This window comes from Fundulus heteroclitus, chromosome 16 (genome assembly GCF_011125445.2).
Source record: "Fundulus heteroclitus isolate FHET01 chromosome 16, MU-UCD_Fhet_4.1, whole genome shotgun sequence".
In the NCBI taxonomy this organism is placed as follows: Eukaryota; Metazoa; Chordata; class Actinopteri; order Cyprinodontiformes; family Fundulidae; genus Fundulus; species Fundulus heteroclitus.
Genome location: NC_046376.1, coordinates 12,543,555 through 12,560,953, shown reverse-complemented (window position 1 = coordinate 12,560,953; position 17,399 = coordinate 12,543,555). Strand labels below are relative to the sequence as shown.

General features: G+C 40.0%; 1 protein-coding gene across 1 annotated transcript in view; it reads left to right on the top strand.

Annotated features, from left to right (window-relative positions):
• Positions 1-17,399, top strand: part of znf385c (zinc finger protein 385C) — a 190,080-nt gene that overhangs the window by 60,188 nt on the left and 112,493 nt on the right. The window contains exon 3 of the mRNA XM_012872031.3: positions 5,636-5,965. Coding sequence (XP_012727485.2) covers positions 5,636-5,965 — 330 coding nt within the window. The remainder of the gene's footprint in view (positions 1-5,635; positions 5,966-17,399) is intronic.

Genomic DNA, 17,399 nt, shown 5'->3' with positions numbered 1-17,399 from the left:
AATAGAAGAGGAATGAAGTTCTCCACAGGAACGTGCTGAATGTTATTAAACTCTGCAACGCTTTGATATTTCTTGAAAATGAACAAATATATTACCTACGATATTTTTTTAAAACACCAGCTTTTACAGCAAGTGTTTTATCAAAGTCCCCTCTGAGCATCTCATCCACTCTTGGCTAAATTAATTTTCTTCTATATCTTGTATGAGAACGTCCATGGCTACCTGCAGGGAGGCTCACACTCATTTTCAGCAGCAAATCAGTTTCTGTGCCGTATAATGTTGTGTACACTTATTGTATACACTTTAAGCAAGGACATGGTGATGCACCGCTGCAGAAGTAAACACTGCTTCTACAGATTTGCTCGCTCTCTTTCTCTCTCGCCCACAACAGACACACAGATACCTAAAACAAATGGACTCTCCGTACACCGCCAAAGCAGTACAACAAACAGAGGTTGGAGAAAAATGCATCAATTTATCTGCCACTGCTCTTTATTTACTCCTAAACTCAGCCTGGGCTGATAGGGACTGTAAACACTGGCGTCTGACTTCCCAACTAGCCCCACTATAGCTGACGTTTCTATTTCAGTAAGCACAGCGCGGATTCTTCTGTAATTACAACAATTGGAGTATCTTAGCCTGGACTTTTTACAGTCTTCTCTGATGTGCTGGTCACAAACATATAAAGTTTCAAGTCCTTTCTTTAGTGGCAGTGATGAAAATTCAGTCGTGACTACAATGATAGCACTTTGATGATGCCAATTATTCAACAGCCTTTGTTCACCCGTCACCAACCTCTTGTTCTGTTACTCTTTCTGGCTCTCTTCTATTATCCACCATGATTCTCTGAGCTATGGTGGATTGTCAGGGCTATGTTGATCTTTACTTGTATCGGAAGGGAACCAAATTGTTCCCACCTATCCTGGTATTCACAGACTGACCAACACTGGTAACTGCTAATCAGTCAGTTGCTGCTGATTTACTGATTTTGTGTTTTAATGGACACTAGTGTTGCAAAAATATCGGGATTCTTGGCTTTACACACACGAACGATAATGTGGGGTACCCCAAGGGTCCATCTTGGGCTCCCTCTTATTTAATATGCTCCCCCTGGCTCATAATAAAAACCAACAGCATACGTTGCCATAACTGTGCAGACGACACACAGCTCTACATCACGATGTCAACAGGTCACTATGAACCCATTCAAGTGCTGAGTAAACGCTTTGAAGAAATCAATGCATGGATGTGGAAAAATTGTCTTTAGTTGAATAAAAGCAAAACTGAAGTAATAATTTCTGTACCAATGGAAGAGTGATCAAGAGTTAGCACACAGTTTCAACTGCTATAGTTAGTAACCTACTGCTACTATTTTACTGCACTGTATTTTCCTCTGTATGTTTTTTTTTCTTAGGTTCTGTTCATGTACAGCACTTTGAATTATCTTATTACTAAAATGTGCTATACAAATAAACTTGCCTTGCCTCGCTTTGCCTTATGACATTGGATTTAAAACACACAAACTTTGATATAGAGTTGACCCACGCTTTGCAGCTATTGTCTTTAACCTTTCTGGGAAGGTTTACGAGATTGGGAATATTTGACAATTATTTCAGGAGGGCATTGGTAAGATCACACAGTGATGTTGTGACTAGCAAACCTGGCTTACAATCTCCACTCGTATTAATGCAAAACGTGAACTATTGACTTTGGGTCCTGTGGAGGCCATTCAAGGTGCTCCACTCCAAACTCACTCGTCTATGTTTTATTTGACCATGCTTTGTCTATTGTTACAAAGATATGTAGACCGTGAATCTTCAAAGACTTTTCACATTGCTGGGGAGATGAAATTGACCAAAATGTTTTTCTTTCTTGCATAATTAGGAGTTTTTTTCACTGGTGCAAAGGACCAAGTCCAGCCACTGGAAAACAACCCCATATCATAATAGGCCTGCACCAATCTTAACACTTGGCATAAAAGTGCAGTCCAGTAAATACTGTTATGGCAACTGCAAAACACATTCATCCAAAGGATTACTAGACAGAGAAGCATGATCCATCCCTAGTTTTCTACTGATTGAACGTCCAATGGCGGATGCTTTTCAGATCTGCATTCAATGCTTTACTTATCACTCCATTATGTAAGGATTAAATTCAACAGCTCAGCTATGGAAACCCATTCAAGGAAGTTATCTGGGCATTCTTCTTGACTTAATTTGAAGGACAAAAACCGATTGGAGGTCTGTTTCAAACAATACTGCAGACGCTTGTATATCAGCATGCTGTTTCCCAACTCATTGGTTTTTTTCTGACTTCTAGACAGACTATGAGGAATGTAGCATCTGCTTCTGAGGCCAGTGATGACGTCATTAAATTAAAATGTCAAATTTATATAGTAAGAATAAATAACACTCAGAAGAAATACGATTTCTAAGAACTATTTAGCATCTCATGTTAAATTGGTCAAAGGCCAGGAAAATCGATGAGATTTCAAAAGCCGTTTAAATGATTCTATTGTCTGAGCGGTGCTGACATGTAGGGTAGCCACGGTGAATGCTTGATCATATCTATGTTTTAAGCTTGATCTCAGAACATCAAGAGAAACTGGCTGGCTGACCGAAGTTATCTCAAAGGTGTGTGGATGTTGAGGACGTCACCCAATGCATGATTAGTGACTGATATTTAGTGAAGCTTTAATTGTTTGGTTTGGTTTGCAGCTTACACATATTTGCACTCGCTGTTTGTTTACAGCATTGAAGGGCAGCCTATGTTTGTGATTGTACTTGTAACTCATGCAGTTGTGTCCTCTGGCAGTTACTGCTATAGATAACGTGTAACCTGTGTGCAAGTGTCTCACTCTCACTCATAGGTGGTCTCCTCTCGTCGCTTTGATTTTGAAGCCGCTAACACGCCTGTCGTGTCAACATTGATACATCTGGAGGCCAGTCTGTGTCCTACCCAGGAAGAACCGACAACCCTGTGCCCACAGCGGCCGCAGTGGATGGGTGGGGGGGTGGTCTCACAGGTGGGCCTGTGGTTAGAGCTGGGGAAGTGATACAGTATTTCATCTGTGAGGGACAGAAAAATAAAATAAAGATCATAAATACAGTTTTTATTGGTGAACTGGGTTCTCTCTGTTTTTTCAGCAAGTCTCCAACGCTGATTGATGGCTCTCATATGTAAAGGAAGAAGGTGTTGTAGCGTGCGGGTGGATCAGAAAGTAAAAAAAAAAAAAAGCAGACTAAGCAAGAAAAGAGCCCACCCTTACAGGGTATCCCTCTGACAATCTTCTGTCCTGTCTCAGCCTATAGAGCTCTGTGTGTGGACTCTGCACGGCTCCTTGTTGCACACAGTTTCTACATCGAGCTGGAGGACTATTTAAAGTATCTGTAAGCCATACGGTGCATACCGCTCACAGATGAAAGATGTAGAAAACTTTTGGTCCTGGTGAGTCTCCATGCAGCAGGTTGATTCAAAGCTCCTCGTACATGAAAGCAGCTTGACCCTATTTTTCATCTTTCAAAGGCTCCCGACACTGTAGAGTGGGACAGCTGGAGTACAAGGCAAAATAGAAATCCAGGGACGTCTAGCTCTGCTGTTGGTTAAAAGCGTTCATCAACGTCCCTTCACCGGTTAAAGATGTCAAAAACAGTAGGACAAAATGAAATGTGTTTTCGAACCTATAACGGAAGGATTGAGTTTTCAAAAACAGGACCACAGATGCTGAAAACAACCGTTGTAAAAGTAAAATTACTGAAGAATCCACTCAAAATCTCTCACCCATTATTAACACCACAGTTGGATAAAATTTGCTCCTTCTGGTGTGTTTTGCATTACATAAATAAGTCTGAACTTGACAGCATTTTCAAAAATCACACTTGGTATAAATAGTTGACGTAAGTTCAAAATGGAGAAGATGCTTCATGAAAAAAAAAATGGATTCCTTTCTGATTTTGGTTCCATTTTTTGTCATCATGCTGCATACATATCCATAGCACTTATTTTTCTTTTTTATTTACAACAAGCTGCATTAAAAATACAGCTCACTGTGGAATCAATAATATAATAATCTTTTTGAACATATTAAATCAAGGTAAAACCAAATAATATTTATGAAATCAAACAGCCTCAAGAGCCAACTTATCAGATTTCCAGTGTACAACCTACTTTTTTTCTCCCTAAGAAGTTGCTGTTTAAACATCTGATTCCTTTCCATGTAGAACCTTCTTTTGATTATCGGTTGTCTTAGAGGACAGAAGGGTATAATTTGCTCTGCATATTACACTCTGCAGGTCTTCATTTTGGGTTTTGTTTTCACAACCATGCTAATTTGCAGCAACCAGAGTAGTTGCTTGGCTGTAGTGGGAGGAGATTCCTGGGTAAGGAATAAAGAAATGTGTATTTTTTTTTTCCTTTTTTAAATTCTGTGCCAGAGAGCAGCGTTACTTAAAGCGCTTCTGAAAACATCTGATGGAGCCTCTTGAGTGCTCCCAGATTGGCAACGTGAATTGCAGCTTTCATGGAGCGGCTTGCTCTAATGTATTTTTGAGAATCGTATACTGTGTCTGTGTTTACTTGTGTGTGTGTGTGTGTGTGTGTGTGTGTGTGTGTGTGTGTGTGTGTGTGTGTGTGTGTGTGTGTGTGTGTGTGTGTGTGTGTGTGTGTGTGTGTGTGTTTTCTCATGCTTGCTGGGATATATGCATTGAAGATTTGGCTTCACTTTGTTTTTTTGTGTTTGCCTGAGCAGTTGTGGCTGAAAAGGTAAATAATTTGAAGCAGAGGCAGAAAATCAGATACGGAAATGCACAGCTGGGCGTATTTCAGGGTATTTTATTTCCAAAGCGATGTCTCAATCCTTTGCAAAGCTAGTGTAGACTTCGATAATACTGTACAACCGTTTGTTTTGCTTACTTAAGGGCCATGTTTTTAAAGTGCGCTTTCCCCCCCAGGTTTTTATGTTTAAAGCTGCTAGTTATAATTTAACTGAGCAAATATCAATGCCTGGAGAACTTCTTCTCTGCTTGATCTATTACATTCACAACTCTGCTTTTCTCATTTGACAGTGAAGGCAGGATATATATATTTTTTTTTAGACGTGCTAAATTCAGGTTCCTGCTTATTTTTATATTTTTTTTGGCTTTCAAAGGCAACAAACAGGCATGGAGTTATCACTTGTGAAACAGCTTTGAACAGAGGCTTTACTGTTCCTTAGAGAGTCATGCTACAGCACTCTGTCTCCCCCAAGTGGAGCCTTGTTCGATCCTGTGACCAACTACAACTGCTTTTACAGTTTGTCCATGAAAGCTGCGCCCAGGCTTTTCTTGTCAGTGGTCTAATATGCTCACTGATGCGCAGACAGAAGGTGTCCCTGCGTTTCTGCAGGCAAGCATGACTTTACATGAGACAAAAACATGGTCACGTGTATACTCTTCTTCTGACAGGAACGAAGAGCATGACCCTTGCAGCTTTCTCCTTTGAGAACTATCACTCTTTAGGATGATTATATGATATTACACTGGTTATGCAAAACATACAACATCAAACTTGGTTGATTCAAATTTGAGACTGTCATTCAGTCTGTGGTCCTTTTTCGTATTTATTGTCTTTTATCAGCTCTCTTTTTTTTCTATTGTAGGTATGAAACGTCCTTTCAGCCCATCTTCTTTCCCGTTTCCTGAGCCGGAAAGGAACGGAGTCGGCACGGCACAAGTAGTGCGAATGGACAGCAAATCTTGCTTCGAGATCCAGGTTGAGGGTGAAAAACTTCTTGACCCATCAGTGGGGGGCACGCTGCATTCTCCAACCTACAGACCCAAAAGAGAGCGGAAACAGAGGACCTACACACTGTGTGAGGTCTGCAACATCCAGCTGAACTCAGCTGCCCAAGCCCAGATCCACTACAACGGCAAGTCGCACCAAAAGAGGCTGAAGCAGATCAGCAGTGGCAAAATGCCAAGCAACACAGGTAGGCCCCGGGAGCTGCTTGGCTGACCACTTCTTCTTTTGTTACAGAGCAGGGCCTAACTGATTTTTTTTTAGCTCTGTTTAGCACAACAGAGTCATGCAGATTAACCCAATCCCACACAGTGTTCACAGTGCAATGTCACATACGCTCGACTGTATTCGACATAAATTAAACAAATTGGATCCTGTTTGCAAAATGTGTTCAGACAGAGCCTTAGGGTGAGAAAACACACTCGGAAACACACCGCAGTGCAACTGGAGCGGGGCAAAGTCAGCAAGTGAGAAACTGATTAAGAGCGGAATGCGATGATGTTTGTAGGAGTAAAGCTGCGAGAGTAAAGTTTTTCATTCTCCTTAATGCCATTTGCATGTCTGCTGCAGATAACAGTTGACCCTATTATTATTTACAATGTTTAAGAAAAACAAGCAGACGCACACTTTACCAATGAAAAATCTAATTGTATTAAAACATGGAACATTTTATACTGTAACAACAAAAAATGCTCTTCACACATTCACAAGCCCTGCATTTTCTTTCTCCTCATTTTGTCATGTTAGAGCTGCACACCGTAATATTATAACTGGGATTTTATGATAGTCTAACACAAGGTGGTGCGTGACTGTAAAAATGCATAATTTTTTTTCTTTAACTTCACAAAGACATTTGGATTCATTTGTATTTGGTCTCCTTCCCTCTGATAACCGTAACTAGAATCCAGTAGAATCAATTCCCATTAAATCCATTGCCTTCTTTACATCTGCCTTCTATGAACAAAACAGTATTAAGTGTTTTCTAGAAAAATTGTTTGGATCAATATCTGGATGTTTTATTTCTTTCTTGCTGCATTTCAACCATCAGCATCCGAAATAGGTAATTTTTGACATATGGTACATATTGACATATTTCTTAAAGGAATAATCCCATCTATTCTAAGATTTGTGAGATAATTTCATACCCTGCAAAAATATTTTACCGGCATTGGACTGAGCCCTGAGCTTTACTTGAAAATAGATGAAATATGAAAAAGAACCACACAGACAGGAAATGGTAGTACTTTTGTACATGCTAGTGCAAGATTGACTGATTGTTTGACTATTTTTATTTCCTTTTTCGATATAGTTCTCTTTGTCCAAATGTTGAGATGCAACAGATTTGCAGAAATGCAATCAACTCACTCGAGTCAAGCGAACAACATTTGCAGAACTTTGTCAGACACTAAGGCCATGCATTGCAGTCTAAATTCCCTGTTTTGGTGCACTGCTGGGGGGATGCAGAGTGCATATAAAAAGACGTGTTTTTTCATGCCGGGGTGTGTATTTAAGGACATGCTGCAGTTGTGGTGTGCAGATTCTCTCTGACACACAGTCACAATCATGCAGCCTTATCTCTGCTCACCTTCTGCTGACTCCCTCGGGCTGCTGGCTCTTCTGTGTCCTCAACTCCACCACCGCTCCCGTTGCTCTGGATGTGTGTCTGTGTATATCTGTGCATCCAGCTCGTCTGCTTCTGATATTTTTAGAATTCCTAAATGCTACAGACTCAGTAGTTTTGTGCTGGGAAAAACGGAAATACATGCCTCAGTGCGTCCACGTTTATGTAAGCCCGCAAACGTGGGCCTTGTAGAGATGCTTACATGTTGAGAGATCACAGGATTTATGACTAACCAACAAAATGGAAATTAGCATTCAGTGTATATGTAGCATGCAACGTGTCCGTGCTACTCCCAGCACATTGTTACGTGTCAGCTCATGTTTGCTTTCCTCTCTGCTTCGCTGAGCTGACAGGGGGTCCAGGCTCTTCTCCCTCTCCCTCTTCGCTCCCTCCTTCCAGCATCGATACCAGACATGTGGAGCAGCCGCTCCATCTGAAAGATGAAAGTCTGACTGTCTCCGAGATTAAGAGATTTCATTCAGTCGTTGCAGAAAATATGTTGGGAAGCTCACTGACAAATCTGATTGGAGATAAGTCCCCCAGATGTTATAGTCAAAGCTATGTTTCATAATGATGAAGAATGGCTTTGCTAGCAGCTAAAATTCATAGTGAAAGTTCAACTTGTTGGTAGGTGGAAAATCAGTGGTTTTCAAGCCATTCTTGAAACTTTACCAACATTTTGAAAGTTGTTGCAAAAGTTCCTCCTGTTTACAACACAAGCCTTTCTCACACGACGACGGTATAGAAAAATAATGCCATGCCCGTCCCCTACTGTGCATTAGACACGGCAGAATCTACCAAGAATTTTTGGGACTATTTGCCACAGAATAAAGCAATTTGGGCTCAATCGTTTTAGCAATGACCCAACAATAATATCAATCTATCTGATGCTATGTCATGTTGTATTGACCAGTGAAGATTTTGTTTTACCTTCGGCTGCCAGATGCTTAAAACAGTAATTGAAACTGACAGTGTGACCTGCAATACTACTGATTAGTAAGCAAGTAGATTTAATTTATAGAGTCTTTTTCACAGAGAAATATCTCAATCAGACATAAAATATCTGGTATAAAACAGTATAAAATCCATAGTGTGTACATAAAATGTTAAAGACATAAAAGAACATCTTCAAAATTAAGAAAAAAGTACTAATTGAACAGGTAAGAGATGTAGGTGTACTGCTGTAAGGCTAAAATACAACATAAAAGCAAGAAAAGAGGACATTGCATAACGGCCGATTTAAAAAGATGCATTTGGAGCAGCTTTTTAAAAGAGACCCCCCAAGTCCACAGTTCTCAGGCTTATGGGGGGAGGGAGTTCCAGAATCGGGGGTCCAAAGCAGCAAATGCTCTGTCTCCTATTGTCATTAGCCTGGTATGTGGCATAACTAGTAAGCTTTGCTCAGTGGATCTGAGGGACCTACTGGGGGTAAAAGGATTTAAAAGATCAATGACAAATGCTGCCACTTGTCCATGTAAAGCTCTAAAAACCAGAACCAGAACCTTAAAGTGAATCCTGGAACTAATGGTTTGCCAGTAAAGTTGGAAAAGGAGCAAGGTGACATCTGTACTTAGTCAAAAGCCAAGCACAAGCATTTTGAATCATCTGTAACTGATCCAGGGAAGTTTTAAGACAGGGGGAAAAGCAAATTGCAGTGGCCCAGACATGACAAAATGAATGCATGAATAGCAATTTCCAGTTCAGAGCGAGACACAATGGAACTCAACTTGGCAATATCCCTGAGACGATAGAAGCAAGCCCAAACCAGGGGCCTGATATGAAAATCAAGTAAAAGCTGGATCAAAAAGTATACCAAGATTCCCACAGAAGGTGTGATTTACCGAAAAAAAAAATCCTTGACTCTAGGAACAAGCTTGTCTGAAGCACAGCTGAGGATTTCAGTTTTCTTTGCATTTAACTAGTGAAAGTTTCCAGACAAAAACTCTTCAGGCTTAAATGATAAATACAACTTAATATTACCTGCACAAAGGGGGTGGGAGATATTGGCTGCATCCATACTTCTGGTGTTTTGTTTCTGTGCAGGCAGATGATCTGTAAATTTAGATTTAGCTCACTGGAATGTGGTGTTGGCCGGTGCCATTGTCCATGGAGGTGCTTTTCTTTAGAGGGGACCAGTGGCTGTGCTGTCATGAATGCCACCCGGGCGACCACCTCCCCTGATGCCCCCCCAAGCATCTTGAAGCATTTGAGACACACCATAGAAACAGGTTCTCTAGAAAAAAGTATACACTGGATAAATGTACATTTTTTTCTATTTTCTTGATTTGTTCTTTGCATCCTAGTTTGATTCCAGCCTACAAAATATGCTGAAATCTAGAGGATGTTGCAAAAAAAAAAAAAAAAAAAAAAAAGCCCAACAGACTACCTCACCACAATGTAAGATGGTGCGGATGACTATTCGGGGTAGATAATCAAACAATGATGGGAGGCTGTGGAGAAACGGAGAGGGAGAGAAAATAAATGAGCAGAGAGACATTGGAGAGACCGTGAATTCATTATTGTAACATTTCGATAACACACTTGTAGGTCATGTGTGTTTGTTAGAATTGTGTTAGTCTTCAATAATTATTCATGTTTTCTTTGGGGGCACGGACAGGATTTGCATTTGTTTTTGTAAATTCTTTTGAGCTCTTCTAATTTTTACTTCGGATTTGTTCACATTTATCGCCATGTGAATGAATGCTAATAGAGGTAGAGTAGTCCTCCTCTTCCCTCTAGTTGTTGCTATTGTGTTCTCTGTCTAACTCCATCGCTTTCGCTCTGTTTTAGCAAAGCACGAGGAACTGGATAAAAGACAAGGATTTTCTGCATGAATGCATTTGTACATCTGCATTTGTATTTGTGCTGCCTTGTGATTTTCCTACTTTCTGAGAAATTCCTCCTCTCTTTTAATGCCTTTGAAGCCTTTGAACAAACACGTGCATCGTTTGACTTTGTAGTGTATATTGCGAGCTCAGTGTGACAGTATATTTGAATAGCCTATCTATAAAAAGAATATTCAAGAAACGGAAATAAGGATATACCTTGTTTGTAGCTGTAAAAATATATGTTTTTTTTTTTTACACTGTGTTGTTTTTTCCGTGTGAATTTCTTATTCTCCTGAAATTCAACGTGGCTTTTGAGTCATGTGCTTTTGTTGCCATTTCCTCACCTCCAGTTCCCTTTACTCGCTGTCCTCCCCCCACTTGCTCTTCCTCACTTTGCCCCAGGGTGCAGCCCCGCTTTGTAGCAGCAGTTCAGATTCTGAGAAAAGGTCGACAGGCAAACCGGGCTGACACGCACCGCTCACTGTAGCGAGAAGTATGAGGTCTGGCGCCTATAAGGCCACAGAAAGGGAGCGTATCTTTTAAAAGTCATGCAATGTCTGTGTTTACCTGGGTTCTTACAGGTCAGCTGGATGTGTCTGTGGAGAAGGCCATGTGACTTTAACTATCAGCCCCTATCTGCTCTGTCTGATACATAAACCTTCCCTGCCACAGCTGCCGCAGACATATCTGCTAAATGAATTGAACTGATGGTGAGTTTACTAAATGTCAGAAAATATCAAGCTGCTTATACAGAATTTTGTCAGTTCGGTCACCTGGCATGACCCTGTTTTCTCGGTCAATTTTTACCTCAAAGTCCAGACACACGGTAATAGAAAACATTTGCCATTTCCCCGGTGCGTCGGTAGTGTGTGGATTTGCGTGTAACCCAACTAGACTCAGCATCAGCCCATAAATTGTGCATTCATATAAAATATACTTACACTGGTCACAAGTCAATGCATTTGGATATCTCGTCATGGTGAAGATGATTTTCTGAGGTTCCCGTTGAGCTTTAGCATAGTGACAAAAGTCCAGTTAAGTGACTTTGAATGTGGCACGGTTGTTGATGCCAATAGGGATTACCGTTATTTCAAAAACTGCTGATTAGATTTTCACACACTACTGTCTCTTACATTCACCAAGAATGTTCCAAGAAAGAAGAAAAAAATGTATCATCTGATATGTCTAGATTCCAGCAGTGACATTGAGAATGTAGGGTCAAACCTTTGCATAAACAACCTTTAAACATGGGTCCATCATGCTTTGCATCAATAATTGAGGTTGTTGGTTGGTTTATACCCTGCAGCCTACCTGAGTAGTTATCATTGCTTACCACGTCCATCCCGTTATGACCACATTGTCATAAACATTCCATGCCACAAGGTTCACACTGGTTTCTTGAATGTGATAGCAAATTCTCTGCACTCTGTTGGCTTCTTCAGTCACCACCAGATCTCTGGCCAATAGAGCGCCTTTGGGATGTAGCGGTTTAATGGATGTACGGCCAACAAATCTACAGCAAATTTGGCATGTTAAGATTTCAATACAGACCATAATTCAAACCCCAAGGCACTTTGGGGAAACTCTTCAATAACTGGAACAACTCTGTGCTCACAAAAAGTAGATTTTTCTCTCAAATAGATTAAAAGAAAAGACAGAAACTGGTCAGGGAGGCTGCGAAGAGACCAGCAGCAATGCTGAAGGAGCTACAGAACTGCTGGCAAGCACTGGTTGGAGTCTCCCTGTATTCCCTGTATTCTCCTTCTTCTCTTTGGAGTAGAGTTGAAAGAAAACGAGATATCCCGGTGCATCAACCTAAAAAGAACATAGCCCCAGTAAAGCATGGTGGTGGCAGCAACTTGTTCTGGGATTGTTTTTGTTTCCAAATGGCGTTCATGATGCATTGCATGTTTCAGCACCACAAGAAGTCCAAGATTATATCCTAATTAATTATGGGATATATACACAAGAAGAAACCTTATTCCTGCAAAATCTGAATATCTAAAGTGTGACCTAAAGAAGACATCCAAATAGAGATGTGTATGCCGCAAAGTTGGAAAAGTTCAACAAATGTATGAGGCAAAGCTTCACAAGCTGAAAGACTTCAACTAAGAGAGACTCAAACTGTACTCATTACAGTTGTTTCTCCTCTATATCTAGTTTGTTTTATAAACTTCAGGACATTGGTTTTGTCGTTTGTTTATCATTTTATCATGTGGTATTTAATTTGTTCTCTTAGTTCCAGTCTTTAGTTGTAGTTATCCTCTGTAGATCTTTGTTTCCTTCAGGTCTGTGTTGGTTTTACTTCATGTTTTCCTGGTGCTGCTGGCTCTGTGATTCTTTATCGTCTTGCGGTCTGAATAAGGATTATTTTTTTATGATGCCTTGTGTTTCTGGTCGGTTTACTTTTCTGGTTTGCGTTTCCTTGCCATTTCCATCAGCGTTTCTATCAGCCATTTTGTCCGGGTCTCAGCTTCAGCATCTTGCCTTCCCTCACAGCTGCATCCTGTTACTAATCAACCACCTGCTCTTGGTCAGTAATCACCTCACAGGCTTGAGTCTCTCCCAGTTAGTCAGTCCTTGTGGTCCTGCTGGGATTTTCATTGGATTTTACCCAGACTATAGTTTTTTGTAATTTTAGTATTTTCCAAATTTTAGTAAAAACTGTATAGTTTTCATACTCCTGCCTCTTCTGCATTTGGGTCCTCTACTTCACCATGGCACTTTTACATATAGTCTTTATAGGAAGGAGATTGTGTCTATTGTTTAAATAGGACTTTTGTCATAGATAATGCAAACAAACAAAAATCAAACACTGACAAGGCCACTCTGCTCTGATTAAAACTTATTCCATATAATTACAAATTGGACATGATGAAGAACCATAAATTATATGTTATATATGTGAATAGGTTAAAAAGCAGTTAAAGCAAAACCAAAATGTAATAGTCTAAAGCTTAAACTATATGTGATTCAAAGTTTTGAGAAAAATTTGATAAATTGTCCGATTTGACGAGAATTATGTGACTGCAGTGATCTCAAAGTCTAAGGCTACCTTATTTCTTCTATCAAAAATAGTCCATAGACAGTGAATTATAGCAAGTTCAATAGACGTTGCTCCATACTATTCGGCTAAATTCTGGTGAAATTAATGTTATTCTTTAAAGGGGCCTAGTCACATATTTTGACCATAAAAAGAAAACACTAAAAACATGTATTAATCTTTAAATAAAACTACATACACCAATTGTTCATCCTGATTGTGCTTAATTTGTTGTTGGGTTTTTTTTTGCCTAAAAAGAACTTTACACCTGGCGCAGTACCATGCAACTATCAGAGAGATTGTCCTTCAATGCCTCGCAGTAAAGATCGAGTTGAAGACCAACTCAATCTACAGGGTTAGCGTTACTAAGGCCTAGTCCACACTTAGCCGGATATCTGGGAAAACAATTAAATGTTTATACAGTTAGGTATTTCATCCACACGTAAACACCGTTTTACATCTTTATAAATGGATGATTCTGACAACTCCGTTCAATGCAGAGATTTCTGAAAACTCAGGTGTTGAGCCTGCATGTGTACCTGACAAAGACGGAGTCAAACTGGAAAATTCACTAACCTCGTTACCTTGGAACAGCATTTCCATTTTTCACCTCGGTATTGAGACTTCAAATTAAAAGAATACATGGAATGTTATAAGCATTACGGTTGGTTCAGATGCTTTTTGTTTGCTTTTACAACTCCAGCTGCTCCAATATGTTGAGGTGCAAAGGAGAAGAAGCCCTTGGAAGTCAGCTGTTTTACACAGGCACAATGCGGTTCAACACCGCCTTCATTTTGAAGGACTCTGACTGGCTGATGTAGGTTTTTCGCTTTTGCGGTATGTTGCCCCCTATGGGTCTGGGATGTTTAAAGCATCGCTGAGTGGTGAATTTATACAGGTCCGTGTGGATGAAAACTTTTCTAAACATGATCTTGTGTGTACGTTGATATTTTAAAACAATGTGGGGGTGATATTAGTTTTTATAAAGACCCGGCTATGTGTGCACAAGGCATTAACCTCTTTCTTTTCGCACCTCTGCTGGACGTTGCTGACTCGCTCGGCTCCATCACATACTGATTATTTCTTATGATGACTACTATGATATATATGTATATATATATATATATATATATATATATATATATATATATATATATATATATATATATATATATATATATGTAGACGCCTCATTGAGCCCTGATTCGCACATCGACGCCATATTGGAAGTGGCATATTGGAGCAATTTGGAAGATGCCGCATTCATGTGCTGGGTGGAATTGTAGCACCCAATAAACAGCACAAACTAGGTCTATTGGCATTACCTTTCACATGTAAGGATGAACATATGCTTATGGTTGTATTTATTCATTATAACGTCATTCTAACATTGTATATATGTATGTGGGCTCCATTGCTTCTCCTTGTTTACTCTTTATGCGCATGTACAATATTGTACTTCTGGTCATGGCGTCTTATTATAGTGAATATACACAAAAAAGCACTTTGTTTACTAACAAATAGAGGTAAAACAAAGTGTAAAATGCAGAAATAAAATATATCAAGCTAACAGGGCATGAGAATTTAATTGGAAAACATTTTTATGTCACCATAGTGAGCTACTGGCATAGAAATTCATAGTGTGGGGCTAAGCCCCTTTTATTAAATGTTCTCACCTTTATTTAATATAAAATTTTAAATTGTTTCAACATAATGAAGTTCTAAGCTGATGTGTTTCTCTTTTTCTTCCTAAAGCCCCTTCCATTTTGGAAAGTTTTACCCTTTTCACCAGTAAAAAGCCTCATGAAAGGTTTTCTTTCTAGCCAGAGAGGAGGCCCTGTAACCTCTCTCATCTCACCTCCACCTTAGCCTTTCTCTGATCCCCATCATTACAGGCCTTTGGAAGGGCTAAATTACAGCAGAGTGACTTATTACCAGCCACATCTAAGGGCAGCAATGGAAGTTAGAGAGGGGGAAGAGGTAGAATAAAAGGAAGGTAGAGGAGAATAAAGTGGATGGGGAGAGATGCATGAGCAACACAGAGAAGGCCTAAAGATTGGTGAAGGCACTTAGAGGCCAGTCTGAACAGAGAGAGTGGGTGGTGTGAGATGTTGAGGGGCAGACAAAGACAAATGCCATTTTTTACACCGCATGCGAGAGCTGTCTGATTATAGACATATGATGTATGGCTTAAAAAGGTTTACCATACCACATAGTTTCCAAAGTTCATATGTAGCCTCCATCCTTTACATTCTTTTCAACACAGGTGAGGAGGTAACAGGAGGGATCTCTGCAGAGTGTTTCTTTGTCAGTATCAAGAGGAGAATCGTTTGAAAATTTAAACTGATCTCACCAGAGCCATTGTGTAACAGTCAGTGAGTAGAATAGGCGGTAAACAGTGGGAGCGTTTGCTTGTGTGCAGCTTGGTGGACCTCCAGAGACCCTCGCTGTGTTGTACATGTAACTGAAGTAGACAAGCGTTGATAAACAGATGTAATCTGGGCTGAATGAGGGTGGTAGTGTATGTGTGGTATGCTAACAAAGCCGGAAACATATATCTCACAGGGGTGGATGAGAATTTGGCTTTTGCTTAGATACGTTTTAATGTTCCGATCTTATATCTTGGGTGTTACACAGACATGCATGTCTGCATGAATGTATGCATTTTCTATCAGATTTTATTATAAGATGCAACAAAATACAGGGCGTACAGTGCTGTAAAAACGTTCACCCCTTTACAGATTTTGTTAGTTGTTTATTAATCAGACAAAGACAAACCGAGGACACACCAAAGTAGTCAAATGTAGTTCAAATGATGATTTAATTTAAGGAAAAAAAATTATCCAAACGTGTTAAAGTAGAAAAACATTGCTTTTGATGTGAAAGATGGCGTCAATTTTGAATACATTTTTTAAGCATTTAATCACAAGATTTCAATGTGTGAGTTGAGACAATAAATCATTAAACAGCTTGTGTTCAAACAGTTATGGCTTTTGATTTGTATTTCTCAAGTTTTTAAGTGCCTGTTCTATAGATTTTATACAAATAATAATACAACACAGGCTGGGTTTCTTATGGAAATTCCTGCCTCCATCCCTGTCCCCTTTACACACACACACACACACACACACACACACACACACACACACACACACACACACACACACACACACACACACACACACACACAAAATGCCATTTAGAGATTGGGGGAAGGAAACTCATGGATGATTTTCATTGTTATTCATGTATTAATTTATTCACTCATGGCTGACGTGGAGCAGGGCTGTAATATGCAGATGTGTGTTCTGTTTCTCGATGGGAATTTTCCGGTCTACTGCCTTTAGCTGCCACTAATAATAAAGACAGGCAAGAGAGGTGGTGGAGGAAATGGGGAGAGGGGAGGAATAATAGTTAGAAAGGGAAGGTTGGAGTTGTCAGGATGCCTCCAGTCATCAACTAGCTCTCAGATCCTCTGCTGCCTTTTCTGCACACACAGAAACACCCAGACACAGAGAAACACACAGAGACCTGGTGAGATCATGCTGTGAATGATCTTGTCCTTGGCACGAAGGTGAGCCTGAAGAGGTGTCATCTGTGTTGTTGACAGGACTCCTAAGCTGCAACGTCACACGCTTCCATCTTCTTATAATAGAAAGTGATTTTAAACTGACTTTGGATCATGCAATGGGCTCAAAGATATTAAACCTAATAGGCACTTTGTGTAACCTGCTTCCCGGGGGACGGCTTTAACTCAAAATGTCTGCTCCCAGTGATATTTGCCACCAAGGAGACTTAACATACTCCAAGAAACGACTTTCTAACCTTCTAGTGAGAAGCGCTTTGGAGGTCGTCAAGACTAGTTAAAGCGCTATACAAGTACAAGCCATTTACCATTTCTTTTCCGGAGTTTATTTCTCAGCTCATAAAGTAAAGTAGCTGATAAAAGCTAAAGTGTTTTTATTTGCTTCTTTGTTGAAGTTCCTCCTAAGAGTCTCTTTAAGAAAACAAACAGTGGAACAAATTCACTACTACTTCCTGAGATAAAAAAAAAACAGACCAATATCATCTGGGCAATTGGCAGTAAGACACCTTGTTTTTTGCATGTAGTGTTGTGGTGTTGAACCCCAGT